The 27,638-nt window shown below is 56.3% G+C and overlaps 12 protein-coding genes and 3 non-coding genes across 15 annotated transcripts; 6 read left to right on the plus strand and 9 right to left on the minus strand.

Moving 5' to 3' along the window:
* Nucleotides 1-380: 380 nt before the first annotated feature.
* On the plus strand, nt 381-1,836 carry B0I36DRAFT_397871 (uncharacterized protein; the record flags this gene model as incomplete). The annotated part of the gene is made up of 3 exons (XM_046161596.1): nt 381-947; nt 1,040-1,348; nt 1,423-1,836. 3 exons carry the CDS (start codon nt 381-383, stop codon nt 1,648-1,650), a joined length of 1,104 nt encoding a protein of 367 aa, XP_046005320.1. The 3' UTR covers nt 1,651-1,836.
* Nucleotides 1,837-2,508: 672 nt separating this feature from the next.
* B0I36DRAFT_338599 (uncharacterized protein) lies at nt 2,509-3,861 on the minus strand. Its single transcript, XM_046155785.1, has one exon. The coding sequence runs from the start codon at nt 3,648-3,650 to the stop codon at nt 3,009-3,011; it is 642 nt and encodes a 213-aa protein (XP_046005321.1). The 5' UTR covers nt 3,651-3,861; the 3' UTR covers nt 2,509-3,008.
* A 764-nt stretch (nt 3,862-4,625) lies between these two features.
* B0I36DRAFT_389275 (uncharacterized protein) lies at nt 4,626-5,408 on the minus strand (the record flags this gene model as incomplete). The annotated part of the gene is made up of 2 exons (XM_046161308.1): nt 4,626-5,145; nt 5,234-5,408. Coding segments are annotated over 2 exons (204 nt in total), but the record flags the coding sequence as incomplete, so codon positions are not given.
* On the plus strand, nt 5,409-5,765 carry B0I36DRAFT_338602 (uncharacterized protein). The gene has a single exon (XM_046155786.1). The coding sequence runs from the start codon at nt 5,423-5,425 to the stop codon at nt 5,597-5,599; it is 177 nt and encodes a 58-aa protein (XP_046005323.1). The 5' UTR covers nt 5,409-5,422; the 3' UTR covers nt 5,600-5,765.
* A 359-nt stretch (nt 5,766-6,124) lies between these two features.
* On the minus strand, nt 6,125-8,166 carry B0I36DRAFT_369321 (uncharacterized protein; the record flags this gene model as incomplete). The annotated part of the gene is made up of 2 exons (XM_046159757.1): nt 6,125-8,036; nt 8,117-8,166. The coding sequence occupies 2 exons, from the start codon at nt 8,164-8,166 to the stop codon at nt 6,125-6,127; spliced, it is 1,962 nt and encodes a 653-aa protein (XP_046005324.1).
* Nucleotides 8,167-8,888: 722 nt separating this feature from the next.
* B0I36DRAFT_t204 lies at nt 8,889-8,994 on the minus strand. Its single transcript has one exon. It is a non-coding gene; the product is annotated as a tRNA-Gln (tRNA).
* Nucleotides 8,995-9,543: 549 nt separating this feature from the next.
* On the plus strand, nt 9,544-13,936 carry B0I36DRAFT_436373 (uncharacterized protein; the record flags this gene model as incomplete). Its single annotated transcript, XM_046162820.1, has 6 exons — nt 9,544-10,454; nt 11,074-11,666; nt 11,726-11,904; nt 12,832-12,905; nt 13,132-13,591; nt 13,664-13,936. Coding segments are annotated over exons 1-6 (2,328 nt in total), but the record flags the coding sequence as incomplete, so codon positions are not given.
* Nucleotides 13,937-14,021: 85 nt separating this feature from the next.
* On the minus strand, nt 14,022-14,939 carry B0I36DRAFT_338608 (uncharacterized protein). The gene is made up of 2 exons (XM_046155787.1): nt 14,860-14,939; nt 14,022-14,782 (listed from the first exon to the last, which is right to left on the minus strand). Exon 2 carries the CDS (start codon nt 14,460-14,462, stop codon nt 14,142-14,144), a length of 321 nt encoding a protein of 106 aa, XP_046005326.1. The 5' UTR covers nt 14,463-14,782; nt 14,860-14,939; the 3' UTR covers nt 14,022-14,141.
* B0I36DRAFT_369324 (uncharacterized protein) lies at nt 14,648-15,407 on the minus strand (the record flags this gene model as incomplete). Its single annotated transcript, XM_046159758.1, has 3 exons — nt 14,648-14,782; nt 14,860-15,160; nt 15,235-15,407. The coding sequence occupies 3 exons, from the start codon at nt 15,405-15,407 to the stop codon at nt 14,648-14,650; spliced, it is 609 nt and encodes a 202-aa protein (XP_046005327.1).
* A 615-nt stretch (nt 15,408-16,022) lies between these two features.
* On the plus strand, nt 16,023-16,093 carry B0I36DRAFT_t196. The gene has a single exon. It is a non-coding gene; the product is annotated as a tRNA-Gly (tRNA).
* Nucleotides 16,094-16,459: 366 nt separating this feature from the next.
* B0I36DRAFT_369325 (uncharacterized protein) lies at nt 16,460-17,451 on the minus strand (the record flags this gene model as incomplete). Its single annotated transcript, XM_046159759.1, has 3 exons — nt 16,460-16,679; nt 16,759-17,038; nt 17,139-17,451. 3 exons carry the CDS (start codon nt 17,449-17,451, stop codon nt 16,460-16,462), a joined length of 813 nt encoding a protein of 270 aa, XP_046005328.1.
* A 1,863-nt stretch (nt 17,452-19,314) lies between these two features.
* On the plus strand, nt 19,315-19,439 carry B0I36DRAFT_t197. Its single transcript has one exon. It is a non-coding gene; the product is annotated as a tRNA-Ser (tRNA).
* Nucleotides 19,440-20,621: 1,182 nt separating this feature from the next.
* Nucleotides 20,622-23,272, plus strand: B0I36DRAFT_389280 (uncharacterized protein; the record flags this gene model as incomplete). Its single annotated transcript, XM_046161309.1, has 6 exons — nt 20,622-20,739; nt 20,811-20,944; nt 21,009-21,497; nt 21,585-21,842; nt 21,909-22,157; nt 22,255-23,272. 6 exons carry the CDS (start codon nt 20,622-20,624, stop codon nt 23,083-23,085), a joined length of 2,079 nt encoding a protein of 692 aa, XP_046005329.1. The 3' UTR covers nt 23,086-23,272.
* A 1,595-nt stretch (nt 23,273-24,867) lies between these two features.
* On the minus strand, nt 24,868-25,965 carry B0I36DRAFT_338631 (uncharacterized protein). Its single transcript, XM_046155788.1, has one exon. It carries the CDS (start codon nt 25,748-25,750, stop codon nt 25,232-25,234), a length of 519 nt encoding a protein of 172 aa, XP_046005330.1. The 5' UTR covers nt 25,751-25,965; the 3' UTR covers nt 24,868-25,231.
* Nucleotides 25,966-26,006: 41 nt separating this feature from the next.
* On the minus strand, nt 26,007-26,828 carry B0I36DRAFT_355590 (uncharacterized protein; the record flags this gene model as incomplete). The annotated part of the gene is made up of 1 exon (XM_046157454.1): nt 26,007-26,828. The coding sequence occupies one exon, from the start codon at nt 26,826-26,828 to the stop codon at nt 26,007-26,009; it is 822 nt and encodes a 273-aa protein (XP_046005331.1).
* Between the last annotated feature and the right edge of the window lie 810 nt (nt 26,829-27,638).

Here is a 27,638-nt window from a genome sequence, read left to right on the forward strand (position 1 = left end):
GATTGTCTTTTCTTGCTTTAGTCTGGGGTTGAGCACAGCCCAATCCTTGGGCGCGCATTGAGCCTCTTTCGGTATAGACGATGGGCGACAACGACTGGCCTCAGCTGATTGGCTACAGTCGCTGCACCCCGTCGGACCCATGGACGGACAACATGATATTTTTGAAATTGAACGACGAGGCAGGCGTTTAGGGCAAATAGACATGATATATAAGTATTAGCCATATCTTCCTCTCATAGTGCGTTCGAGGGACGGCAGCATACATAGTATAAACAGGAGAGGCCGACCACCCTTCAGGCCTTGAGGAGTTTCAACTTTCAACTAACCATTCTCGAATCACCCTACCTTATCCACTTACACGAAACGCTCCACGGCTCATCATGGTCAAGTCATCACGACCACCGGCGAACGGCTTCGTCGCAGCGGCCCGCAAGGTGTACAACCCGCTTGGCTTCTCCAAGGGCTACAACTTTGTCCTCTTCTTCATCTTTGGGGTGGGCATGTTTGGCTTTGTGCTCGCCCGCTTCCCTTATCTCAACTTCCGGGGCATATACTGCAGTGGCAAAGGTGGTGCCACCATGGGCGCTCTGCCCGGCGAGTGCTACTACTACCTCAAGCCGGGCCGGTACCAGGTTGGCATCATCATGCACCTTGCCTGCGTGCTGCCCGCCACCGTGCTTGCGTTGCTGCAGTTCATCCCTGCCATCCGACACAAGGCTATGCTGTTCCACCGCATCAACGGCTACGTTACTATCGCACTATCTCTCGCGGGTACCGTCGGGGCGCTGCTCATCACCGACAAGGCCTTTGGCGGAGGACTCGACGTGCAGGCCGCCGCGGGCACGCTCGCGATCATGTTTACCACCGCACTAATCATGGCGTACATCAACATCAAGAAGCTCCAGATCGAGCAGCACCGAGCCTGGATGCTGCGGGCTTGGTATTATGTAAGTCTCTATTCTGCATTTCCAAGACGCCTGCTTGCACTTTCCTCGCACAGGAAGCACCAGCAGAAGCTGACAACTGTCGCGTGTCCTAGGCCGGCGTCATCCTCACCACCCGCATCATCCTCGTGCTGGGCGCCATGATAGGCAGCAGGGCCAATGACATGTATATTGGCATGCTGTGCGCCAAGGTCGACTTCATGATGCAGAGCAAGCCAGCCGTGCTGGCAGCGTTCCCGGGTTGTGCGCCCTTCTATTCAGGCCAGGATGCCGCCGTCCACGTTGCTGTCCATGCGGCCAACCCCGGAGCCAACGTCGCCGAGGTGACTGCCGCATTCAACGCTACGTTTGGAATGGCGCTCTGGCTGGCGCTGGTGCTGCATGCAGTCGGTATCGAGATTTATGTAGGTCGCCGTGTGCCAGTCACTCCCTCAATCCCTTTCAACAGACACAAGGCAGCTAACAAGAAGCCTCACAGCTTCACCTGACGCCTGCCGAGGCCCTCCGGCTCCGCAACATCTCGTATCAGCGGCAGATGGCTGCGGGCATGCGCAACCCCGGCAACGCAGGGCTCACAGCCCAGCGGCTGGGCGACGCGCCCGAGTACGTGCCCGACACGCAGCAAGAGCGGTCGTCGTCGGCAGACAAGTTTGAGCCCATGCGGTATAGCCCGCGTGACTACAGCCCCGTCCACACGGGCGTGTGAGCTCTGGTTGATAGGTGGCTGATGCTTCTGAAATGCAAACGTGAGCGCTGATCGACGTGTCATCTTTTGTCAACCAGGTCGTCGGTCCGGGATAAAGGATGGAGGTGAAGGAAAACACCTAGATGCTTGGATGAGAAGGAGGCTCGTGGTAGAGCCAGGATGCATATGGGGATTGCGATGCACCAGTTCACACTTTCAGTTACAAATCTGTAGCAGACACGCAACTATCCAGGTTCGATGCTTTTGCTCAGAAGCGGTACCTCGTGACATCATAAGTGCTGTCGAGTCCTCGACCTACCCTTAGAGTAGCTACCACATGATATGCTGCCATCGTCGGTGCATTCGATTGTAAACGCAGGGTCGGGAGCAATGGCCTAGTCTGGGATTAGGATTGGAGCTGGGCACTCAAAGCGAACATACGATCCCACAAACACACCGCTATGATGAGATACTCACGGGACCGAAAGTGGCCCGTGAGCACCTCAAAATAACCTTCCTGCTGGGGTTTGCCTTGCCAAGCATGCTCAACCCCGATTAGGTCGATTGCGCGCGCGCCGAGCCGCGCAGTGCTTACATGATCGACGGCACAACCACTAACCTCGTATGAGCTTGCTCATCTCCCAGGCAGCCAAAAGCGATTGAAGCTTTGGGGGGAAAAGCTGCCGCTGTTGACCATGATGTGCTGCTTTGGGCAGTGAGCGGGTGACCGATCGACAGTCGCGGTGACTGGCTGTTCCACATATTCTGCATATTCCCCCTTCGTCCTGGTATGCGCACATTCTTGGCGAGTACATCAGACTCTCACTGGAGTAATTAGCAATCATTTGGGAGGCAATTCAGTTTGCCTGCAACGCAATATTGAAGGAACATGTTTGATTTCGTTTTAACCCTTTGACCATTGGTGAAGTACTGGTTCGTTTGCAAGCAGGAAATCTCATGGCACGGAACCTGAACCGGCCACTCGAAAGACACAGAAGCCCTTGCGATGTTCGAAAACAGTAGAACTTTGAATGTTGAACACCCCAGCTTGCCCAGTGGACGAGACTGTAGCTAAACACTTCAAGCAAAGCACAACAACGAGACAACTTTGAACCGGAGAAACCATTAAGAGAATGTGCAATCTTGCTAAGAAACAGTACCCGCGCAAACGCCGATGCAGTCCAGCATGCTCAACTCCATCCCTCCTATCATATGCCGGCCCCCATATCCCCCAACCTCATGCTTTGAAAATCAGGCAGTACTACATGTCATAGATTCCAGCAACGGGGGAAGACAAAAGCCTATCCATGTTCGAAACCTCAAAGGGCAATCGCAAGTTCCTCGCCAACCCATATCTAATCGCACCAGACATGAACACCTCACCCGGAAGTGGCGGGAGCAGCACGAGCAGTAGCAGCAGCAGGCCTGCTGACAATCTTGAGATCCTTGCGGGGGCGGCTGCTCGCGTAGTGTCCGTTCTCGAACCGGAACACCTTCTGCTCCCTGTTGGCCTTGCGGGCCTCGGCGACGGCCGCGATGGCCGCCGGATCGAAGCTCATGCTGGTGAACGGGCTCGGGGACAGGGCACCGGCAGAGCAGGCCGGGTGGTGCTGCTGGTCGTTGTTCTCGGCGGCCCACCAAGCCTGGTCCGCGCACCAGTCGTAGACGCCGTCGATGTCGGCGTTGAGCTCCATCCGCGGGGTGCCGTCGCTGGGAGGGGTTGGTTGCTGAGACGCAGTGGTCGAGGAAGAGTTGCTGTTGCTGTTGCCCGAGATGCTGATCTTGTAGACCTTGTCGGTCACGTTGGCGGCGAGGAGGTTGTACCAGCTCATGCCCAGCATGCCGGGCTGGGAGAAGTCGAAGATGACATCGTCGTAGGCGGAGAGGATGGCGAGAATGGCCTGGTTGTTGTTGGGCGCCGTGGGCCCAGCTGAGAAGTGCTGCTGGCGCTGCGGGCTGATGGGCGAGCTCGGTGTGGCCGAGGGTTGCCAGACTGTGGGGATGACGAGCATGGAAGGCATGGTGGTGGTGGTTGTGGTGGTAGTGATGGAGGTGTGCTTCGTGATGGTGTGGTAATTTTCCTTGTACTTGTGTCAATGTTGGATGATGTGGTGGTCTGAGTCGAGCTCGAGTGGTAGAGAGTGCTTGTGGCGAGATCTTTCAACGGCCAAGTCGAGTGTGGGCAAGCTTATAAGGGAGACTCTCTGTTGACGGATCGTGCGTCAATGTCCGCTATTCTTACATCATGTTGCGACACCGCACAGAGCAGAGACAGTCCCGACCCGCCAAGGGATATTCGCTGCTCCGTAAGGCCCGTCTGAGAACACGGGGAGCGAGCGGCCCGCAAGCCGGCCGTTCTGGCGGCCGTGGAGGAGCCTAGACCAACGCCATCATCGGCAGTTCGGCATACCCATTTCCACAGAGACAGGCATGTCCGCTGGCGGGCGGAGCACAATGAGCAACCCCAACGAGCGCTCTGCTGCACCTGAAGCTCAAGGGAACGATTGCGAAAGTGGTGAGGTCGGCGCCGGGGTCAGCATGCCCAGTCGGCATAAGCGGGGCCGGACTTTTCGGCAGCGTGCTACATGCCGCGCCAGCACTAAGCACACGCGGCGCCGCGACCGTCTCCGACCAATGAACATTTTGTGGGAAAGCTATTCGCTTGTCAGTCGGGTGCGCATGTTGGATCCCCGTTCAGGCGGCCTCGTGATAGTCTGTCTACGCCAAGTGATCATTCTCCATACTTGGCCACGGTCTCTGTGGACACTAGATCGGGACTGCTGGCCTGCGTCACCAAGGTCAGGTCGAGCAGACATCTTAATCTTGGAGGCTGCGGACTGTTCCGTCCGGACAATGGCCTCATTCTTCACATGTGCTGTTCTGAAAGATCAATTCATTCATGCCCAGGGCTTGACACTATGAGAGCATGCATTATCACGACATGGCTGCGACCACCATCCTCTCTACGAGGACGCCGGAGTCCACAACGCATACACGTGGGATACATCAGTCTCAATACAATTGCGGCTTTACAACAGCTCCAAAACCCCTATGACGTAAATGCAACATCCAATGACCAGTGCCACCATTCTGACGCACACACAAAGTGATGACAGCTAACACTGAAGAACAAACTCGAAGCGATTGCTGAATTGAGAAATAACTATGAAACCCATCCCAACTCCACATGTTCCAAAAATCAAGCCAAAGTCACGCAAACGGGATACATTGGCCGCGGTCTATGCCCTCCTTCTATCCCAAACGTCCCCCGCACTGCCTCATATCACATGGTATCCCCTGTCTTACGGCCGGCCGCTTTAACCGCACAGATCTCGTGTCTGGGCATCAGATCCGCTGCCCAGCTCCGGGAGGGGGAGCATAATACTGCTGCTGCTGCTGCTGGCCCTGGGGAGGAGGGTAGGCGGGCGCGGAGCCGGCCGAGTCGTACGCGTACTGGGCGTTGGCGTTGTTGGCCTTCTCGTCGGCCTCAGCGCGGGCCTTGTTCTTGGAGCGCTTCTGTTTCGATGGGAAACAAAAGGACAAAGTCAGTACTCGCGTGCTTGTAATATAAGGCTGGGGACGTATGGAGAAAAGTGGAACACACGCGGAGGAGGGCGAAGAGTCCGATGCACATCTTGGCGAGGAAGCGGTGGTTGAGTCTGTGGTTTGGATGGGAGGGTCTGTCCGGCTGGGTTGATGATGAGATTTGCCAAGAAAAGTTGCAGTGCACGGGGCAGTAGTGGTTTGCAGTGTTGCTTGATCTGGATGACTTTTCTTTCCGACGGTTCTGGGGATGCCAAGACACCGTCTTATATATACAGGTTGGGGAGAGGATTCACTAGTGGCTGGTTTGCTGTGCCGCGTGGCTCCTGCAAAAAGCCCCACGGAGCTGTGTCACACACACACACAGGTGATGGTTTACTGCGATGTCTGTTCCCGGGCCACGCAAGCACGGACTTTGCGACAGTAATTGTTGCTGGTCCATTTGTCCCTCCCCCTGCCTGGGCGATTTCTGCAAAACCGTGCGAGATAGCAAAGTCGACAGGCCCTGGGACAATGGTCGGCCCTTGAACTCCACAATAAAGCTTGTTCTCTGGGGCGGGCGTGGCGCGCGCCGATCCGACTTACTACGCCCCTTGCGCTAGGGCTGACGACTTGCAGCAACAGGTCCAGGGACGGGACGCACACTGCGTACGCAGCCACATAAGGGCTGTGCCACTGCCGATGACTATGAACCGGGACGATCTGCACGGACACGTCGGTGCAAGCCAGTGCCGGGCACTGCTGTGCAACTCTGGCAGTGTGGCTGTCCTTATCTTGATAGTCCGGGGTCGAAGTCACATGTCATGGACGACGTGGGCAGCAGTATCGCATCTCCATTGATTTCCGACTGGGGCCCACAGTCCTGGACGGCAAAGCCATGCTGCAGACTGTGCTTTGTGTAGCTGCTCACATGGACTTGACTGTTTGATGAAATCTTGACTCAATCTGCCTGCTACACTACATGGTCGTGCAAGGCGCGGACCTCGTCCACGATGCCCTCAAGCTGCTGCCGGGTCGGAACGACCTGCCCACAATTCGGCGGCTTGGGCGCGAGCGCGAGCAGCTTTGTGGTGCGGCCAGCATCGACAAAGGCGTGGTGGTGTATGCTCCCTTCGCTTACAGTCGTCGCTGGCGACCCCTTGGACCCAAGCGGACTGCTCCCGTCGCTTACACTGCCGGCACCACGAACCCCGTGAAGCTGCTGCTGCTGGCTGTCTGTCCTCATTCCATGCCCCTGGGCTACTACTACATCACTGAGCATGGTCATCTCCTCAATCGTGCCCACAACCTCGCGCATGGCCGGTTGCACAATCTCATCGGCCGTATAATCGGCCCAGTACCCACCGACCCGCCACTCCTCTGGCGGTAGGCCGGGACACAGGGCTGGGCGCAGGACCTCTGGGCCCGGGTGCGCGGGCGAGTTGCGGGGCTCGTGGTCGAGCACGACGCCGTGCTCGGCCTCTACAATCCTCAGGCCCTTTTCGTACATGAGGTTGACGTCCCACAGGCTCTCCCGGGGCGCGCTGAGGAAGAGCATCAGCTGGAGGGCCTGGAGGCGGAGCTCGAGGTCGCGGCATTTCACGGCGATGAAGTAGAGGATGGGCGCGTAGCCCATCTCGAGCATGAACTTGAAGTGGTCCTTGGCAGCGTGCCACGCGGGGGGAAGGCTCGTGCGGAAGACGGAGCACTGGGCGATGCACCGGCCAAAGACGTCGAGGTAGCCGTCGTAGGCCGTCTCGGCCGGGTCGAAGGCGGTGGCGGCCCAGATCCGGCACACCTCGTACCGGACGCGTAGCATCGTGCGCGTTAGCTGCCGGGCCGGGTTGCTGTGGTCGGCGGCGGTGCGGGGGCGGGACTCGAGGTCGTGCCACAGGGCGTGCCAGTGGTCGAGGAAGGCGTGGGCCTGGCGCTGCAGAGCGAGCAGGTGGGCGGGGACGGGGACTTTTTGTTGATGTTCTTGTTGGTGTTGCTGGGGAATAAGAGCTGGAGGAAGAGGAGTGGATTCCGATGCCGAGGTGGTAGATGAGAAGGATAGGCGTGTTGTTGTTGGTGGTGGCGGTGACGATGCTGATGCTAGTGAGGATGGACTGGAAGCGAACACTCTCTGTCTATAAGGCTCCCCGAGACGGACGAGGTGCGCGGAAAGGATCATGCCGTCCCACAGCAGGTCCCGGGCGTCGGACAAGACAGCAAAGGAGAGGGGCAGGGGGTCCTCGAGGGGCAGGAGGCGCAAGGGGAAGTCGTCTGGGAACCTGCCAAAGAGGAGGGGGAGCAGTGTCATGCGGCGGAAGATGGGGATGAGGTACTCGCGGATCCAGCCGTGGCGGCCGGCAATGTCGTTGAGGAGGGCGATGCCGTGCTTGCAGTGCTGGACGGCGACGGCGGTGTTGTTCTGGAGGACCTCGATGCAGATGAAGAGGACGCAGGCGAGCACAATCAGGGGCTGGTTGTCGGAGCTGCGCAGCTGGCCGATGGCGGCGTTGTAGTGGTTGAGGGCGAGGCTGCTGTCCTCGAGGACGACCATCGGGCCCCGGGGGTTGCGCCGCAGCTTCTCGAACAGGGACGAGATGGCGACGACCGAGTGCCGCACCGCCGGCTCGAACGAGCTGAACTGGTACACGAGCCGGCTCCAGAAGTTGGGGTCGATGGCGCCCGACATGCCCGGCCCGGCCGCCGTGCAGTAGTACTGCAGCGCCCGCGCCTCGGCCGGGTCGTCCGCCGACGCCAGCAGGCTCCGCGGCCGGTGCCATCCGATCAGCGCCGGGTCCCCCGTGTGCCGCGCCGCGTAGCCCTCGCACGCCCGCCCGGCCCGCACGCACCGCTGGCACTCGGGCTTGGCCTCGTCGCACTTGACCTTGCGGGACCTGTCGAGGGGGTCAGAAGGCGATGGTTGTTAGCCGGGGAAAGCAGGGAGGAGAACGCAATGGCGGAGAGGGGCACTGACTTGCAGGTCAGACAGCCGGTGCGGACCTTTGAGCTGCCTTTGCGCACCATGGCTGGCGGATGCGCTGTCCTGTGTCAGGATCGCGAATGCCGGGGCCCAATGACACCATCCGCCGTTGTCGTGCCCGCGGCCCAGGAGGGAGAAACAGCAGGAGACAAGAGTCCCCGCAGAGTCCGAGGTCGTGCGTCCAGCCCCCTGCGCAGGTGTGTGTGTCCGGATGACGCGGAGAGGGGGGAGGGGGCCTGCAGAGCCAGACAGAGACCGCTGATCGGACGATAAGAGGCCGGTGGCAGCGTCGTCCCCAGGTTGGCGAGTCTGCCGGTCGCGTCCAGTTGTTGTTGTTGTTGTCGTCGCTGGTGACAACAGACGAGAGAGCGGTAGTGGATGCACTAATGGCAGCCAACGTTGAGCCCTACAGGGCGGGTTGGAAGTTGGAACCCACTACCAACGGCAAAACGTCCGAAGCCATCCGTCCAAGGCCATCCACTCACTAGATTGGAGCTACTCTAAGTAGGACGTAAGCACTCAACTGCCGGGCCTTATCGCCTCCACAAGTGGGCACCAGCCCCCAGGCTAATTTTAGAAGGGGGGGGGCAGGCTGTCCGTTGCCACCCCAGGTTCTGAAGTTATGCAAAGAAATGCTCTCCAAAATGATGTTTGCGGAGCGGGAGCAGACGAGTAAAGAGGACGAAGGGTGGGACAAAGTAAGAAAAACAATCGGGTCGAGATGAATCAGGAGCCTTATCGACGTCTTTGAGGCAGGCAAAAAGTGAGGTCGTACTGGGATTCGAACCCAGGTCGCCGGAAATCCCGCTCAAATCCCAGTAGGACCATGAGACATCAGAATCCGAAGTGATAACCAACTACACTATACAACCGACCATTGATGGAAGTTTGAGGCCCTTATTATGCTTTATAACTCTTTCACATGGCGGGTATGCATTCATCCATGCTATTGTCGGACTTGTTAAACATGACCTTGTCAACATGACCTCGGCAGAGATCTCCCATAGAGCACGACGCATGGCCCATGGCGAGTACGGAGACACAGCGCAGCGTCTTGAGCACAATAGCCGCCTTTTGATTCCCACGGGGCCAGTGAGAGTGAGAGCTGGCCCCAGTGACTACTGCGTAGCTGTCTGGAGCGCGTGGTGATCTGCAGTTGTGGGGAAATGCTGGACCTCGGATGACACCCCCTCATCTGGCCGGCCATGCCGCACTCATCGGGGAGGACAAAGGGCCGGTGGCCAGCATCAAGAAAAAAGCATCGACCACCCAAGAGGGTCGCGTCGATGCAACGCGGGAAGCCAAACAATCCCTGTGACGGACGGGATCCCGGTCGGCCCAGACACCCTGGTTGCATTTCCTAGGCCTGTCCCTGTCCCCGTCCTCCAGCGGTTGTTGCATGTGAAGCAAGCTGGGGAAGTCCTCGCATGCTCTCTACACAGCTCTTCTTCTTCTCTGTTCCCCAATAACTCATATTGCATCGGCGGCCATCAATCTCGGCGCTCTCGATTTGACTTATTTTTTTAGTCCCTCTACTGCCCACGCCAGGCCCACGCACCCGTCCAAAGACAGCCCTGCCCACCATGGTCATGCCCAAGAGCATCACCAAGCCCGAGTGGACGACCTTCGGGCACTCGGCCGTGTTCGACTCGAGCCGGGCCGAGCGCGTCGAGGACGAGGCCTTCTTCCGCACCATCCCCGCCTGCAACGAGCGCCTGAGCCGGCCGGGCGTGCGCACCTGGGCCCCCGCGACGAGCGACGTCTTCGCCATCACGCTCAACACGGACCTCGCGCTCAAGGGCTTCCTCGTGTACTGGGACGAGCCCGCGCGAGACGCCGCCGCCGCCAGCAACAACAACAGCCAAGACATATCAAAGTCCCCGGCGCAGAAAGTCGAGTACACCCCCGGCACGTCGCACCTGATCCCGGACGCGGACGAAGTGCCCCTCGTGCGCGAGGTGCACGCCCTGCTGCGCACGGAAATCGGCCTGCAGTCGTACCCGGGCCTCATGCAGGGCGGCATCGTGTCCGCCCTCATGGACGAGATCACCGGTCTGGCCACCGTGGTGAACCGCATCCGCGGCGTCAGAGGCTTCAAAGAGCACCTGTTCATGACCTCGAGCATCACGACGGCTTTTGCCAGGCCCGTGCCCACGCCCGCCACCCTCGTCGTCACTGCGCGGATCAAGGAGCTCAAGGGCAGGGTGGCCACTGTCGAAGGGGAGATTAGGAATTTCGAAAAGGGTGGCGAGACGGGCCCTGTGCTGGCCAAGGTGGATGCTGTGTGGGCTGGCATCAAGCTGCGGGACGGCAAGCCGGTGCAGTTCAAGTTGTGAGGGGCCTGTATTTTGTTTAATTTCCGTCTTTCTGGCCAGTGCCTTGTACATTCCTCGTTTTTCCCGTCATCCATTCCAGCAGGCTTGTTCTGACAGCCCGGACTTTGACCATCTTTGGCGCCGGAGCTGTTTGTGGGTTTTAGCGACGACGATGGAAGCCCAGTGCGTTCACAACATCTCGGCCATCAGCTTGATGGTTTCAAAGAGGGCAGTGCTATCTTGAGAGACTGCCTCGCCCCAGGAGGGCCCAGGTTCGTGAGCGCAGCACGCCCCGACTCAAGGGCAGCAGTGCTCAGAAAGTCAGGTTGGCAACAGATGCCAGGGCTGAGTACGTTCCCACGCCTGCACTCTCAAGTGAGCTGCCAGAGAGTTTTCAAGGACAGAGCTCGAGATATCTGATGGCCCTCGGGCTGGGTAACTATGGGCATGGCATGAGCTCATTGCGCCGCTCCTAGCGGTATGCTGTGGCATGAATGCAGCCATGCGCTTGTTTTGACGATTGTAGACGCACCAGACGGATCTTTGGCTCATACAACAACCTAGGAAGTCGCGAGTATCTTGTCTTCTTATAGACCGAACATAGATAATTGTGAGTCCTCCACTATATACATCAAGCGATACATCAAGCGGAATCCGACCCAAACTCTTTGGAATAGTGAATCTGCAGACCCTTATGGCCGCTCGCCACCCGCTGATGTTGCGGGTGCGCCGCCGCATCAAACCCCTTCGCGCCGGACACGACGTGCACGGTGTAGTCCACCACGACAGCCCTGTCCTCCTTCCGGGGGATCGCGGCAGTAGAGGAGTGCAAGTCCGCGGTACTGCCCACGGGCCCAGTACCCACGCCGGCCCCGCGCTGCGAGTCGTCGTCGTCGTCATCAGTCACATCGTCCATCAGATTGAACGTGGCCATGCTGAACACGTTGCTCGTCGCGCGGGATTTGTTGAAGCCAGTATCGCCCCCCGCGCCGCCGACGGCCCTGCTGTTGTAATACTGCACGCCCCCCTGGCCGTAGGTTGGGGCGGTGGTGTTGGTGGACAGACCGAGCTTGACAAGCACGATGCGGAACAGCGGCCGGAGCGTGGCGAAGCTGCCCGCTGCGATGGCGCGGCCGGCTTCGACTTGAGACCAGACAGCAATCGTGGTGGCAGACCCTGTTGGCGTGACGTAGGTTGTGTCAGAGAGGCAAGAGGAGGTAGATTGGCTGGTAAGTCGAGCTTACAGAGGAAGTCGGGATCTCTAAAGTCCCCGACGTGAGGCATGCAGATGACGATGGCGGCACTGGCACTATCAGAAAGATTACTCGGTCAGCGGGCGGATACTCTGAGTTACAAGTTCAACGTCAAACTCACATGCAAGCCATGCCAACGACTAATGTCAACGCCATCTTGGTCTTGAAGTCCATCTGCAGGTGGAAGACGAGCCAGGCGGGCAGCAGCGTGAGGGTAAAATCAGTAAAGATGGCGAGCGAGCTGGAGTGATGCTTCGAAGCCAGAAGAACCAACAAACTGTGCGACGGTCCAGATGCTACCGTAAGTAAGGGAAGATTTCTTTTAGAACTGCAGCGCAAAATCGACCATGAACTATTTCGCAAGGAGGAATGCAGTCAATCCAGGTATGGTAACTGCAATGCCCCATCCATATCTCTTCTTGGTCTTGATTATTCTTTTCCTGGCGCCTCTTGTGGCCCAAAGACCCATTGCATGCACAGGTCAGCGATTTCCAAACGCAAGTGTGAAGATGCGCGCTTTTTATCAGGGGTTGTGCCGATGAAGCGTTGCCATAATCCCCAAGTGCTCATTTAAATCATTTTCCTATGAGTCTTCTGGTGGATTCGGGTTTCAATTGCTCAAGTGACTTAGTCAAACTAAGAAAGGAGAATGGTGAGGAGTTGGCTGGTTGGTCCACTGTTGATAGAGATATCAGTTGTCCGCATCCTTGAAGCTGAGTACATGCAGAGCATATGTTGTGGTTGCAGTTGTTGGCTGGTATCTGTTTCAGGATATGGACTTCACGAATACATACGTTCCTGGATCTGAAGACTTTATCATGCTATCTAGGAAAAGCTGTCAAAGTGTACAGTGCTAAAAGGGGTCTAATTGGGCTTGCCGGAGGTTCCCTGTAAGCGAGCCTTGGCCCCCTAACAAACTTAAACCCCCTCTCCTGCTTTTTTGGACCCGGCCTGTTACATTTAACCTCTTGACCTCCAGGCACCAGCAATAGGGACAGTATTAGTCCCCCCCGGGCCTAGCGGCTCCATGCGACGCAAAGCCTATCCCAAGAACCGGGGAGGTTCTCCGATTGCAGGGCGTCCTTCTTCTTCTGCATGAACGAGACAACAAGCCAAGCGCCTGAGCACACCTTTTATCAAGCCAGTCGTTGAAGGCACGCGTCTCACCTACAAGGCTGTCGACGTGGCAGCCTCTGATCGCGGCGAGCCTGGCATGTATTAAGACGTTGTAGCTCGCTCCCCAGTCTGATTGACCGTTTCCTCTCGTCGCCAGCCACAATGGTGCGTGCGGTCGGGCATCTAGACAAACGAAAGCGTGCCTTCCGATGCCAGGCCTGTGTAAGAAGACGTATCCGGGTCAGTTCAACTCTGTTGTCGTCTGATCGAGCGGGATGGCTGACGGAACATCTATGTTGCAGTGTGACGGACAGATTCCATGCAGCACCTGTGCCCGCTTGAAGAAGTCCTGCCTACCACAAGGGCAGGATCAGCCACAGCATGTCAAGTTCGTGACCTTCGTGGCAGGTGTCGATCCAGACATGCTAGGACAAAGCGACATTCCCTTACCGATCAACTCGCCGCCCGATGTCCTCTTTACAGATCATTTCATTACTTTCCTCGCCACCTGCCAGCTTACGAAGCGGTTCAGCGCCCTGGCACCTGAATTCATCCACTTCATTCAATCGCCCGGGCCGTTGCGGGACATTGCGTTAGCCATCGGTGCTCTTGAGACCAGCAGGAAGGGCTCTATCCGAAGCTCGGGACGGCGAGAGAACACAGACTCGACTGCTTTGTCTCTGTATGGGAGGTCAATTCGTACTTTTAGCAAGGATATTGCAGCTCCCACCTTTCAGCCTGGCGAGGAGGCTTTGTGGACCACCTTCTTGTTGGGATTGTTCGAGGTAAGGCATCCGTCCCGCCGAAATTGACTACTACCCTATGGATGTGGAAACTTGTAGTTGACTATAATGAAGCTCATGTCCAAGGTCTCGTCTGCGGATGCCTGGTCTATGCATATGATCCAAGGCGTGAGCCAGATAATCAAGCACATACCCTCCTCAGCGCCGCTGACGCCGCTTGGCAATGAATTGCTGGAGGTATGTCGCTGCCTTGGAATTCACAGGGCAATACTTTACGGTGCAGATACCTCTCTGGAGATGCACAGAATTGTAGAGAAGGCAGACAGTTCTCAGTTTTCCGCAATGCGTTTATCTCTCGAGCTTATGCTTGGGGCATCACTTCTTAGCCAGCAGTAAGGACCTTGACCCCTTGACCTGATTGTCGAAGAGAGCAAATGACTTATATCTTGACATACAGAATGTTCGACGAACTTCAGAAGCCAGTACTTACTAGCGGTCAAAGTGATATCGCCACTTCGTGGGCTCTCAAAGGCGTTGCATTCCATGAGAGGCTCAGGAAAGCATTGGTCCCCATAAGCGAGCGCCTCCAAGTCTACGACCCATTCGAAAGACTTGCACTGGCTAACATTTGCGCTGTTACCTTATACTTCTGTCGAAACTTTAGCTTCTTTCCTTGTTTTGTTGGCCTGAGACCGCCACATCTCTCAGATGATGAAGTGGAAAGACTCGTCACCACGATTCTTGAAGAGCTTGAGAGAATTCTGGAAAGGTCAACAGTCGCTAATATGCTTCTTCTCTTTCCTCTTCGCGTTGCTGGAGCTGCTTCCAGGACGACCTCACACAAAGCTAGAGTCTGCAAGGCGCTCAAAGTCATATACAATCGAGGACTCGCCGTATCGGAATGGGTTCTCATGGACCTGCAGAAGCTCTGGGACTGGCAAGAAAGTACTCATATTATAGGATAAAACTATCATAAGCCGACTAATTCAAGGATCCTTCGCCAGGCGGTCTTCCAATCCAAGTCATGACCCAGGCCGTAGCTTCGAAGCCCTCGCTGAGTGTGTACCAATCAGCACTACGTCCTCTGCCCGGAATCGTTTAGGCTTTGATATTGTAGAAGCGGGTGGTGGCCCTCGTTCTCAGCTCGGGCGCAAAGTAATCGTAACCGACGAGCTTGTTATCGTTGTCGACGTAAGTGGTGACAGGAATGACTCCCTGGTACATGATGCTCCACTGTGGATTGATGCCATTGTCAGTTGACAATCTTCCTTGCGCATCTTGTCTAAGGCATAATCAAGGTATCTACTTACGGATGCAACGAGCCCGACGAAATCGCGATCTACCATTCCGGTATAGACCGCGCCAGATGTGATGAGCATGTCGTCTTGGAAGATTGGGAAGTTCGAATTGACGTAGCCTCTCCACACTTGAGGTTTGTCATTCGGGCGATAAGTCGTCAAGGTATTATCAACCAGTCCCTCCTTGGTGACGTTCTTGTAATCGAAGAAGGAGAGGGACAACCCGTCTTCGTTGGCCTGGTTGACCGCGACGAAACCCTTGGAGGCGGCGTTGGTGATATAACCCTGTGTAATATGCGAGAGGTTGACGTTCCTACAACCAATCAATCAGTCAATAAGTCAAGCACGAATCAGACACTGTGACCACGGCCATGAAGCGAAGCTTACCACTTATGCTGGACAAAGCTGGCTGTGAATTCGTGCTTAATTCTCGGCGGTTCAGGCTGCTTGAAGGTGGACGCGAACTCAATCTGGGAAGATTTGCAGGGGGCACAGCCGGAGTGTGAGGTAGCCGCTGCCAAAGGAGCGAGAACACTGCCGAAAATGGCCGAGAAATGCATTATGGCCTGTGATGTTGAAGGGTTGACGAGTCAAGATGGATGCGTTGAGAGTGCCACGTTGAATCTACCATGGACTGCTCTGCAGGATAGTCCAGACCTTTTATAGAGCTCGCTTATAGTCATTTTCCGTATCCGTTACTGATGGTAGATCGTTCCCAGCGCAGCCTGTCTAGGCAGCCGTTCAGTCTCGTTCAGCTATGGCGGTATTGCGATATGTCGAGACCCAGCAATCTTCGTCTCGACGATCTGGGCACGCGCTCGAATATTTCCCGACCGGGCAATTTGTGGATCGGCCTAGCGGTGTCCTCCAACAAAGTCCTGGTGGCGCAGCATGAGACGAACACGCCAGGATGGTTTAGGAGGGTTGTGGAACCCCTACGTTTTGCAATTAAGGTATGCTCCGAATTCACTAATCTTCAAGCCGCAGTGGGCCCTTGACGTTGCTCCTTACTTGCATTGGGGAGTCTTAGCTGGTGCACCCGATCCGATCCACCGAGAAGGCGCACAAGTACCTGGAAGTACCAAACAAACTGCACAATTTACCGCAGGTCACTGACACAGCTAATTTTGACGCTTGGTTATATATTGACATACGATTCCCCCGAACCATCAACAGCATCAGTGGTTTAGTGGTAAAATCCATCGTTGCCATCGATGGGCCCCGTGTTCGATTCACGGCTGATGCATCAGAATTTCCCTTTTGCCAGTGCTTGCAAGGGGTTGTCCTTTTTTTTGCATCTCACGATGCCGCGGGTCTGCTACTGTATTGCACAAAAAGATGTCGCTGTTTCAGCCAATCAGGATTCAGTCTAGATTCGTCTAGTGGTTAGGATACACACCACGTCCCATCCCTTTTTGCCCCTGTCAATTCTACCTGAACTCACGCAGTCAAGGCGAACTGCCCTGCACTTGGGCAGTTCCATGTATATGTGCCGTCCATGGAACCGGGCCGCTTTATACATAACGACGACGATCGCCTACATCATTCACCGCTAGAGAGTTCCCATCATCTATCTGCTAGTGCCCTAGATTGCATTGTATTTTGACTGTAGCTACGTAAAATTGGACTCCATGAATCCGCCATCGATGTCCCAGATGGCCTTGGTGACAAACTTGCTGTCGTCACCGAGCAGGAAACAAATAGAAGCGGCAATCTCCTCGGGCTCAGCCATGCGCCGAAACAGCTGAGGCAGCGTCTCGCCGGTCGAAATAAACTCGCTGCCATCCGGCAAGAAGAAGGGCTTCGAGGTCATCTCGGAGTTGATGCCTCCACTAGTGTCGTTCACTATCAGCTCCTGTGTCTGCAATCACTCTGGGGAAGGTCGATCAGAAGGGGTGATGCTGAACTTACGGATTGATGGCATTAACACGCATTCCTTTCGGCGCCGCCTCGAAGGCAGCAGCCTTGGTCAGGCCCATCAGGCCGTGCTTCGATGCAATGTACGCTCCCTGCCCATAGGACGCATATTTGCTGTTGACGCTGCCGACGTTGACGATGCTGCCGCCTGTCGAGACGACCTTGAGCTGCTCACGCAGGAGGTGGAACATGCCAGTCAGGTTGACGTCAACAATCTCCTTCCAGTCCTTGAGAGACATGTCGGTGAGAGGGCTGATATAGCGCTGCTCCTTGCCTGTTGGCACTGTCAGCACGGACGTTGACGCTGATGCTACTCGCATTGACGGACGTGTGTGTACTATGGCATGGGTCGTGAAGACATAAGGAGAACCTACCAGAAACGTTTGCGCACCCGTCAATGCGTCCAAAGTGCTTGAGCACGGCGTTGATCCACGTCTCGACCCGGTCCAACTTGGTAATATCGGCGACATGGTCATGGAGGCGATCTGATGCATCGGGGAACTCTTTGAGCAGAGATGCTTTGGCAGTCGCAATGTTGTCTGCTGAGGAGCTCGAAATGGAAACCGAAGCATCGCGGGCAAGGAGGTGCTTGGCCACAGCGAGACCGGTGCCACGGCTGCCGCCAGCTACAGTAAATACCTTGCCGGCAAATGTCTGCGGGAGCTCCGGGTCGCGTGCCGCGGGCATCTTTGAGTCAACAGGGGGAATCTTTTGGGATTTAGCTGGAGCGCAGACAGAACAGAGAGACTGGGACTTTTGCTGGGCACCAGAGTTCTTTTACCGGTGTGAGAGGAGAGACTTGGGGAAAGGTGAAGAATGCATGACCGCGGTAGACAATTTGCAGCATGATTCGCTTATCTGAGTGGCAGGCATTTGATGATGGATCAGGCTCGATATCGGCAACCCGGCCTGGCGCTACATCATTGAGCTGGTTGGACTTGCATGCAAGCTCTAGAGCGTACACAGTGAGAAGCCGTGGCTCGCTGAGCACACTGGGCATTGCTTCAACGGCCGCATTGTGTTTGCTTTGTTAAATGAGATCCAGTTATCATTTGGACGAGATAAGCGAGGAGCCCTCGAAAGGACTGGCCTCCTCGTCCGTCACAAGATCTTCATCCTGCTCCATTGACCAAGCTTACGACACAAGGGGTCAGAGGGCGACATCTTGTTGTCACATCCGGCCCCGCCAGCCGGAAATGTTGGCTGCAAGGTACACACCTTGGCCAGGGATTCTCTTACCCCAAACCGAACCAACACGTTTTGGGGTCTTGTGCGGCATCTCCCGGCTGGATGGCGGCCGCTGCAGCGCGTCTGCGACAGACCATTCTCTCTGTCCATGTTAGTAGCTAAGCTTTCAGACCAATGCTGTGCGCCATGGACAAAAATAAGTCCATGCCCATGGCTAAAAATGTGTCTGCCCGGCACGAAGATTAGCTTCCGCCTGCACTTGTTACGAGGCCCAAAATACTCGGTGTATCCAAGCTCAACCCCCCACGAGATAGTCAATACTTCCAGGGGCATGATGATCATTACTTTGGTTCATGTCCATAGTACATTTCCAAGGTTAGGCTGGCATGTGGTCCGGGTCACCAAGCTCATGCAGCGTGAATGTGATCAGAAGGCACGGTAGCATCCCTTGGGGGCTAAGGGTTTGTTGGTTTGGATTCTCGAGCAGATGCCCCCTTCATGCAACCACTACGCGCCTTAGGCCCCTGCTCCTCGGGACCAACATGCGCGTATCCAGGTACAACCCCTCAGTTCCATGGCGCCACTGAATGCAGATGTGGATGACAAAAGCGAGAATTTGAAAGTCTTCTGCAGCAGCATCGGACGAGAAGGTGATAGTATCTAGCAGTGGTTGTAACTCTCAATTCAGCAGGAACCGAAGCGAAGACAACGTCGGAGACGAGGGGGAGATGCTGTGGTCTCCTCATGGCGTCACAAAACAGGTGTGGAAGGGCAACCATGCCGGAACATCATAAAAACATGAAGACAACATCAGTCTGGACTCATGGGAGGAGCCTTTCGGCACCGGGAAGAGCACGCGGACAGTGATTCCAGCGGCAGCGGGCGTGCCTTGCCGGCGGGAGTCGTTGGACCCGCGTCCTCCATCGTCTGGAGGAGATAGTATTATTGTAACAAGGAAAACGGGAGGACGGGGAATGTAAGCGGAACCGCGGCAGCACATAGTCCTGTTTCAAGACACAGGATAATTCAATTTAAACAAGCCGGGATCAAGCAACCTTCTCTCAACAGCTTCTGACTCGCGAGAGTGCCTGGATTGGATAATCTTCCAAAATGCTTCCCAAAGAGAGCATGCCCAATAAATTCCATCTAATTGAATTCAAAGTGCTTATTCCAAATCAATATCTAATTCTTGAAAGGCTTGAGAAAGAAAGTCCAATGGCCAGGACCAGGTTTCACACGCCCCAGTATTTTCCACAACAATCCACTTTTGTTCCTCTATATATATGCGCTGACAACCCGACCGGCCTTCAACAAACTGAACCAAATCGGGCTGCTTCAAACAGACCGATCATCCCTTCAATGGGCACTTTGGCGGAGTGGTTAACGCGATGCCCTGCTAGTATATCCACTCTATTCCATCCGAATAGCTAGGGTTCTAACGTGAGGCATTTCCTTCGGGAGCGCAGGTTCGAATCCTGCAGGTGTCGAGCGCTATAAGCTCACTCAGCAGTAGCTGGGTTCTTTTTTTGGTCCCTGTAGGACGTGTGGTTGTTGTGTTGTGGATTTTCAAAGATTCGGGTGTAGGGGTGATGATTTTTGGTGTTTTGCGCGGATGTGGCTGCAATTCAGCGCAGTTGCCGTAATGTCGGCGTGCACAGCGTCATTCTACAGAGCTCCCTTGTGCAATCTGGTCCGTGGGACGCCTGGGGGCCTTTGGATAAAAAAAAAAGGCAATCGACCCGCCCTGTCCCCCATAGCCGCGCACTGGGCATATGCCCGCCAGTTCACTGATTCCCACTGAATGTAGCGCGGCTCGAGAAAGGTCTCTGGCACGACAGGTGGCTTCTGACATCCCTCAGGCCGTGGTGCGTGCCCCGTGGTCGAGAGTGTGTGCCTTGCGACAATTGCGGCTGGGTCCACATCCAGTTGGCCGGGCTCGGACAAGCCTCCGCAACGGGCAGTCAACCTTTATGGCACTGCCACGATTCGAGCCTATCATAGAGACAGGTCACAGGCAGTGACGACGCATGGCAGAGCTTTGTGACCAGCTTTTGGCGGGGTTGAGCAAGAAGGCCGGCACGACTTCAGCCTCAGCCCGACGTGGCGTGCATCGGATGCGTGCGCCGATCATTCCTCCGTAGCGCCTTGGCCATGGACATTTCCTTTCTGGGGGCGAGACACCGTGGTGATCGACCTCAGAGGCCTGGAAATGATGTAAGGACAACAGCCTCATTGGAAAAGTGCCGTTGAACCTACGCGACATATGCCCTCTGAAAGGAAGCATATTGGTTGGCCCTCTTGGAGCGCAGTTATGCACAGAGTGCTCCAGCTGTTCGGGAGATCGGCACCAGAGGCGCATCTCCATGACAGCGCGGTGCCTGGGCCTAGGTGTGTCCATTTCAGGTAATCCTTGGCCGTTCTATTCATGGTTCTGCCGCTGCAATTGACGAATGAACGCACGTGTGGTGCCAAAGGGCGTCAAGGTACGTTGTACTTCCGGCCTGACAACGTCATCGTCGCCTCTGCCACTTCGAAGTATATGAACCCAATCGGGCCCATGCAATCACCAAGTCTGTGCCTCACAACGAGACACTGACAACACAGCCCAACCACTCTCCAGGCCAAGACTGCCACGACGTCCTGCGCAAGATACAATCCAGACCAGCGACATGGGCAACACACAATCATCTGGGCGCGATGCGAACCTCTGCACAACGCCAGAATGCATTAGCATCGCCAATGGTATTCTCTCCAAGCTCGCCCCAAACTATCACGACCTGGACCCTTGTGAGATTTGACCAGTGTGCGTAGACCAAACCCTGCCTGAGAGATGTGTTTCATGCTCACATGGTTGCCAGATGCCTGTGGCGGCTACTACGAGACTACAGCTCTTGGCCTGACAGACCTTCTTAAAAGTGACCAGGGTGACCAATTGATTGACAACTCGGTCCTGATCAGTAACGTTCTCGAGAAGCCCTACGATTTATACGCAGTGAGTCCATGATGCTCTGGCGGAGGCAGGCCCGGTGTCCACTAACCGCAGTGATAACAACTAGACAAGCTCCCCGTCTCCGCTCGACGAGGCTTTCTTTATCAAGCTCCAGACAGCATATTTGACCTGTATGGACGAGGAAACCATCCTGGAGATCGGCACTGCTCCCTTAAACAAGCTCCTTGAAGGCTTTCTCGAGGTCTTCCCGCTCGGCGAGGATGACTATGCGAATCCCAAGAATCTGACCGAGGAGGACTACGAACTGACCCGTACGGCTTGGGCGGCACTGGCCAAGATGGGCGTGCCTGCCTTTTTCGTACCTCTTCCCCAACCTGACGCAGACGACGCATCGGTGTACATCCCCGGTATAAATATCGTCAAGCCAGGCACTGCCATTGCTTTACAGGCCAAAGAGTTGCTGCTGCCAACTCTGCAGCTTCTGCTTCCAAATTCGACGGCAAAGAGCGCCGAGGTGCTGGCGCTGGGCCTAGTCGAGCTCGACACGAAGCTCGCGTTGATTTACCCTGGCGACGGCTACAATGTCCCCTACAAAGTTAGTCGTCTCCTCACCGTTGTTTGTGTGAAGCACGATGCGCGGGCGTTATCGAAACTGACAATGTGCTGCCCCTGATGCAAACAGGAATTCTTCGCCACGATAACCTTTGATGAGGCCGCAAAGTTAGTGCCTGCACTGGACATTCCAGGTGCATTGGGTCAGATAAGCCCGGCCAGCAAGGAGAAGGGGCGCCTATCCTGGGGATTTCCAGAGGTCGCCGCCGCTACCAATGAGATCCTGCTCGGCACGACCAAGCCAGCCATCCAGGCCTACTTCATGTGGCAGATTATCCAGTCATTTCTCCCGGCTGTGAACAGCCCCGAACTGGCGCTGGTGAACCCAGTAAGAGGGCCCGATGGGATCTTTGTCAACTATCAGTACCATGCTGACGCAAAATCCCCTTGACAGCCCACCAAGGCTCGCCGAGAAATCTGCACCGCTGATCTGGGACAGAGGATTCCCTTTCTGGCCAGCAAGGTGTACCTTGACAAGGTCTACACTGACGAAGTGGACACAACCCTCAATCAACTCGTGAGCAACATCCACAGCGGTGTGCAGGCAGACATGGATAATCTCGAGTGGGCGTCCGAGGCGGCTCGCGCAGCTTTCAAGGACAAGCTCAGCAAGCTGGTGCCCAACGTCGGCTACTCGCGCTCGGTAAGCAGCAGCGGCCATACGTCGTCTCTGAAGTTTCTGAAGACAGAATACCCCTCGATGGCGATTGAATGCTAACCACGTCCACACAAAACCCCAGAAACCGAACAACAAGCTCGCGCAAGAGGTCGCTGAGTTTTACGAGCCCCTCAACGTGACCGACAATTACTTTGGCTTTGTCACAAACTCGAACGCCTTCAACGTCGTGCCGTATCTCACCACCATGCTCAACAATGGCGCCCCCGACCGGGAGCAGTGGAACTACCTCCTGACCACATACGGATCGGCCGAGACTGTCAACGCACAGTACCAAGCCTTGCTCAACGCCATATTCATCCCTTACGGCATGGCGCAGGCCAACCACTTCTCCCCGTCGGCGCCTGGGTACATCCAGTACGGCGGCATCGGCTACATCATTGCGCACGAGTTCATCCACTCGCTCGACACCAAGGGCAGCCAGGTCGGCCCCGACGGGAGCATCTACCCGGGCGGCGCAGAGCAGTGGATCGACGAGCCGACGCTCGCCGCGTACGGGGAGCGCGCCAAGTGCATCGCCGAGCAGTCGTCGAGCTGGACCGTACTCATCAACGGCACCGAGGAGATCCCGCAGAACGGCACGGACAAGCTCAACGAGGACCTCGCCGACAGCGGCGGCGTCAACGTCGCCTTCCGCGCGTGGCAGCGCCGGCAGGCGCACGACCAGGACCTGCCGGGCCTCCAGGACGAATTTACCCACGAGCAGCTGTTCTATCTGGCGAACGCGGGCCCGTGGTGCAGCGTCGCCACGGCGGCCGTCAATGCCTCGTATGTGGACGGCACGGACCACCACTCTATCGCGTATGCGCGGATCAATAACATGGTGCTCAACTCGAGGGGGTTCAGGGAGGCGTTTGGGTGTCCGGTCAAGGAGCCTACTTGCGAGCTTTTCTGATGGATCACGGGAAATCACCTCGCTTGGTGTGCAGTTTCACGGGGTACCTTTCTCGTGCGCCAGGGGCTGAATAATGGGATATGTATAACTAAGTATAACGTAATCCACGGGTGAGCGGGTCACACGGGTGAACGGGTCACTTTACTGCAATTTAATTGAGGTTCACTTCCTTCTCCTTTTTCTCCACCTCCAATCATGGGACGACAATCAATTGAAAGTGATTTGGTTCTAGCGTTAAATGCGCTCCAATCCGACCCAAAATTAAGCGTACGAAAGGCTGCGCAGATCTATAATGTATCTCGTACGACACTCCAGCAACGATACCACGGCCGAGCTGCGAAACACGACACCCGACCACCCTGCCAGAAATTAACCTCATACGAAGAGGAGAGTATCGTACGATACGTACTCGACCTAGATTCGCGTTCGTTTCCACCGCGGTTAAGTGGTGTTCGAGAAATGGCGGATCGACTCCTCCGCGTACGCGACGCGCCACGCTTTGGAACGAACTGGGCCTCAACCTTCGTACGACGACGACCTGAGCTCCGTACGCGTTTTAATCGAAGAATCGATTACCAGAGGGTCCTTTGCGAGGATCCGGACGCGTATCGCGCGTGGTTTGAGCTCGTACGAAACATAATCGCGAAATACGGGATCCACGATGACGATATCTATAACTTCGACGAAACGGGCTTCGCGATGGGCAAAATCTCCGCCGAAACTGTCGTTACGACCTCCGATCGACGCGGGAGGCCAAGAGCCGTACAACAAGGGAATCAGGAATGGGTTACAGTAATCCAGGGTATCGCGTCGTACGGCTATTCAATCCCGCCATATATCATCTTCGCCGGGAAGGTCCATCTCGACTCCTGGACCGCGAATAGCCCCCTACCGCCCGACTGGGTAATCGCGCTTTCAGAAAACGGTTGGACGACGAACGAGAGAGGCCTAGAATAGGTAAAACACTTCGATTTCCATACAAAGAGTCGTACGAAGGGTACCTACCGCCTCCTCATCCTCGACGGCCACGAGAGCCACCATTCCGTCGATTTCGAGCTCTACTGCAAAGAACAGAATATTGTTACCCTCTATATACCTGCTCATTCGTCGCATAAGCTCCAGCCTCTCGATGTTGGGTGTTTTGGACCTCTGAAACGGGCGTACGGTAAAGAAATCGAAGGTCTAATGCGGGCGCACGTAACCCACGTTTCAAAGGAGGACTTCCTCCCAGCCTTTTATAAGGCGTACGACGCTGTAATGACCAAATCAAACATCCAGGCAGGCTTCAGAGCGACAGGCCTAGTACCGTACGACCCGAATTATGTAATTTCACAGCTAGATGTGAAGTTTCATACGCCGACACCGCCAGGTTCCTCTGCTGGACTACCACCCCCATGGGTTTCAAAGACGCCGAACAACCCAATTGAGACCGAATCGCAGACGAAGTATATTGAAAATCGCATCGTACGACACCAGAATAGCTCACCGTCGTCCATTGTTGAGAGCGTACGGCAGCTAAGAAAAGGAGTCATAATGATGGTACACGAGCAGGACCTTATGCGCCAAGAGCTCGCCGAACTTCGAGATGCAAACGACCGCCTCAGCCGCCGTCGTCGTACGAAAAGAAAGCAGCTACAGAAAGGAGGGTCCCTCACGATTGATCAGGCAAAGGATTTGAAGGCTCAAATCGATGCGACGCAGCAGTTAATAGCGGAAACGAGTCAGAATAGTGGTCGTACGAGGAGGCCCGAAACGCGCGCGCGACGATGTGGCGTCTGCGGCGAGCCCGGGCATAATGCTCGTACGTGTCAGAAAGTTGTATCTGCCTCTGAAGAAGAGGATTCTGAATAGTTTCAATTGATTTAAGGCGTTGTGGTTGAATTCTCTTATACATTATCGTACGAGTACCCTGAAAGTGTCTCATTCACTTGTATGTCTCAGTCACTTGTGGATTACGTTATAACTAGTGCAATGAGTTGCTATGAAGCTCCTTGATCTCCAACATGGTCGCGTTTGCACGGTGGACGATTCAAAGAACTAGATGCGAGGAGCTACTTCCGGCTACGCTGCTGCAGCGTCCAGTGACTGCTTCTGACTGTGTAGTCAGACATTCTGCGTGCAGTAAGGTCGGGTTCCCATATTTGGGTCATGGGCTGTACTCCGGCAGGGCTTCCCTCTCCTCACCCATCCAGGAATCGCCAGTCATCCTCGGAATCAGCCTGCCAATCAATGGCTGGATGGGAGTAGCTGCTGCATTGGGGGACAGCGGCGGATGTACTGTGACGCGAAATGCCTTTTCTATGAGTTGCTCGCGGCCTAGTCCGCCGACGCGGATGTACCACTTTGTTCGGAGCATGTAGTGCTGGCTGATGCACGGTGTCTTCATGGTGCTGGCCAGGTCTCTCGTGATCGTGGAAAGCTCGACAATCTGCGTCCAGCCGTTGTTCTCCGTGAATGCAGCAGCATCCACAGAGCCGACGGCTGAAGCCGTGCTGCCTGTACTCCTGCTTCCGCTGCTGCGGCTATGCGAGCTTCCTTCGGCAGAGGATGAGTCTGGGCCAACTCCACCAGCACTTGACGGGATGAAGGTCTCCTTGGCCACAGAGTGCCTTGTGCAAGATATCGTCTGGACCTCTGACTCACGCATGAGAGGATGCAGATGCATACGCGCGTCAAGGAATGCCTGCACCTTGGCCTCCACCCGGACCAGCTCGACGGCCGGCAGCACGGGCGTGGTGGACCGGCTCTCGGACGGCTGGACCCGGATCTGCAGGACGAGGGACTGCCCGCGATGGATGTCCGCCGGGCACCTGACCTGCCAGCCGAGCACACAGACGGGTCTCGGCCCCAGCGAGTTGAGCAGCACGGCCGACGTCTTTGCGCGGAACCCTGCCTTGCGGCGGCCACTGGCTGCTGCCACATCATGCGGCGAGGCGAGATCGCGGTCCTTGACGACCACGTACGCGCCCCCGCTCTGCACGGGCTGCCCGAGCACAGGCTGGCTGGCCGCTGGTCGCTCGTAAAGGACCTCGGCGCCGCGGCATTCCGGGGCCGGGCGGCCGTTGACCACGACCGTGGGCGCGTCGGCGTAGTCGTCCCTCAGGACCACCTCGATCCCGGGCATCTCGAGCCGGCACGACACCTGGTACCGCACGGCGACCTGTATCACCTCGCTGCCAGCCTCGACCGTGTCGTTGCCGTTGGTGCTGCCGGTGGTGTTGCTTCCGCCGCCCGCCTGCTTGGGCCCGAACAGCGTCATCGAGGGCGGCAGTGGCTGGCGCGGATCGAGATCGAACTTGCTCGCCTCGCTGGCGTTGGACGTGATAGGCGAACTTGCGCGCAAACTGGCCCGCCTCCTCCTCGCCAATGGCTGCAGGGAGCCGCAGCTCAAAGGGAAGTTCGAGGCCGGCATGGTCGCGTGTGAGCCGCAACGCGCCGTCAAAGATGCAGGCCTCGGCGGCGGCGAAGAGCGGGACGCGCTCGTGCTCCGGGTACAGGTCCGCCGAGCCGATGCGAGGCTTCACGTCGACCTTGAGACAGCCCTGAAGCGCGACGTGCACCTTGCAAGGCCCAAAGAGCTCGCGGTCTGCAGCAGGCTGCTGCTGCTGCTGCTGGGTGTTGGGGATGTACGAGAGCCGCACGTGGCCGCGGACCGGCTCGGCGGATCCGTAATGGACGCGGCTCGGGTCCTGCAGGACGACGGTGGCTTCGAGCGCGCCCACGCGGCTGCGCGTCTTGAGCATGCCTTCGGATGTCGTTCTTCCTGGGGGTTTGGGGGATTTTGAGGGCAAGCCTGGCCGTCGATCGTAGATGTCTACGGCAGCAAGGTCTCTGGAGTAGGTAGCTCTTGGGATGCGCTGACTCTTATTAAGTGCTGTGTTATCAAAGTCTCAGATGGGGCCAGACTACATGTCCCCGCAGGCAGCCAGTATCGTGGTCCCGCATCCTCACGGGGACTACACAGGTGAATGGCGGAACTGAGGCTTCTGGCGGTGGCTGTGAGAGGCGCATGCAAGGGTATATAGGGGTTTGAAGATGGCCAAGCCCAAAGATGCAGTTCCGGAAGCTGACTCGGGGCTGACAGTCAAAATCCTAGGGGAACACTACTGTGGGGGGAGCTTGGCACCAACGGAGGCCTCAGCCACACGCATACATGTTGAATCAAAAACTCATCAAAGCCGACCACGATGGATGGATGCCATGGACACAGTCTCGCAAAGCCTTATTTAGCTTTGCATACTACGCACTCGTGCAGTGTAGGATAACCGCGCAGTTTCGACAGGAATGGGGCTTTGTGGCCACTGCGAGAAAAGGATGTCTGGCGATAAAGGTTTGCGCATCGCTCGGGTCTGGAGCTCTGTGTCGATCCCCGGGCAGAAAACATAGTCTGGCCCATTGACATCAAGGAAAGGCTAGTTTATGAAACTAACGCGCCGCGCCAAAGCAGCCTTTCACTCGATACGGAGGTCCGAACTTCTGGTGCCATTGGCCTGCCAGCCTCTATCAGTTTCAGCCGTTAGGCTGCTGGGTGCTGGCCCTGCGTGCTCCAGGGA

The sequence above is a fragment of the Microdochium trichocladiopsis genome (assembly GCF_020744255.1).
Source record: "Microdochium trichocladiopsis strain MPI-CAGE-CH-0230 chromosome Unknown B0I36scaffold_13, whole genome shotgun sequence".
Lineage (NCBI taxonomy): Eukaryota > Fungi > Ascomycota > Sordariomycetes > Xylariales > Microdochiaceae > Microdochium > Microdochium trichocladiopsis.

What these genes read in the sequence shown, in the direction of transcription:
- B0I36DRAFT_338608 (XM_046155787.1), bottom strand. Translation starts at nt 14,462, where the DNA reads ATGAGAACCCATTCCGATACGGCGAGTCCTCGATTGTATATGACTTTG.
- B0I36DRAFT_338602 (XM_046155786.1), top strand. Translation starts at nt 5,423, where the DNA reads ATGCCAAGACACCGTCTTATATATACAGGTTGGGGAGAGGATTCACTA.
- B0I36DRAFT_338599 (XM_046155785.1), bottom strand. Translation starts at nt 3,650, where the DNA reads ATGCCTTCCATGCTCGTCATCCCCACAGTCTGGCAACCCTCGGCCACA.
- B0I36DRAFT_338631 (XM_046155788.1), bottom strand. Translation starts at nt 25,750, where the DNA reads ATGCATCTGCATCCTCTCATGCGTGAGTCAGAGGTCCAGACGATATCT.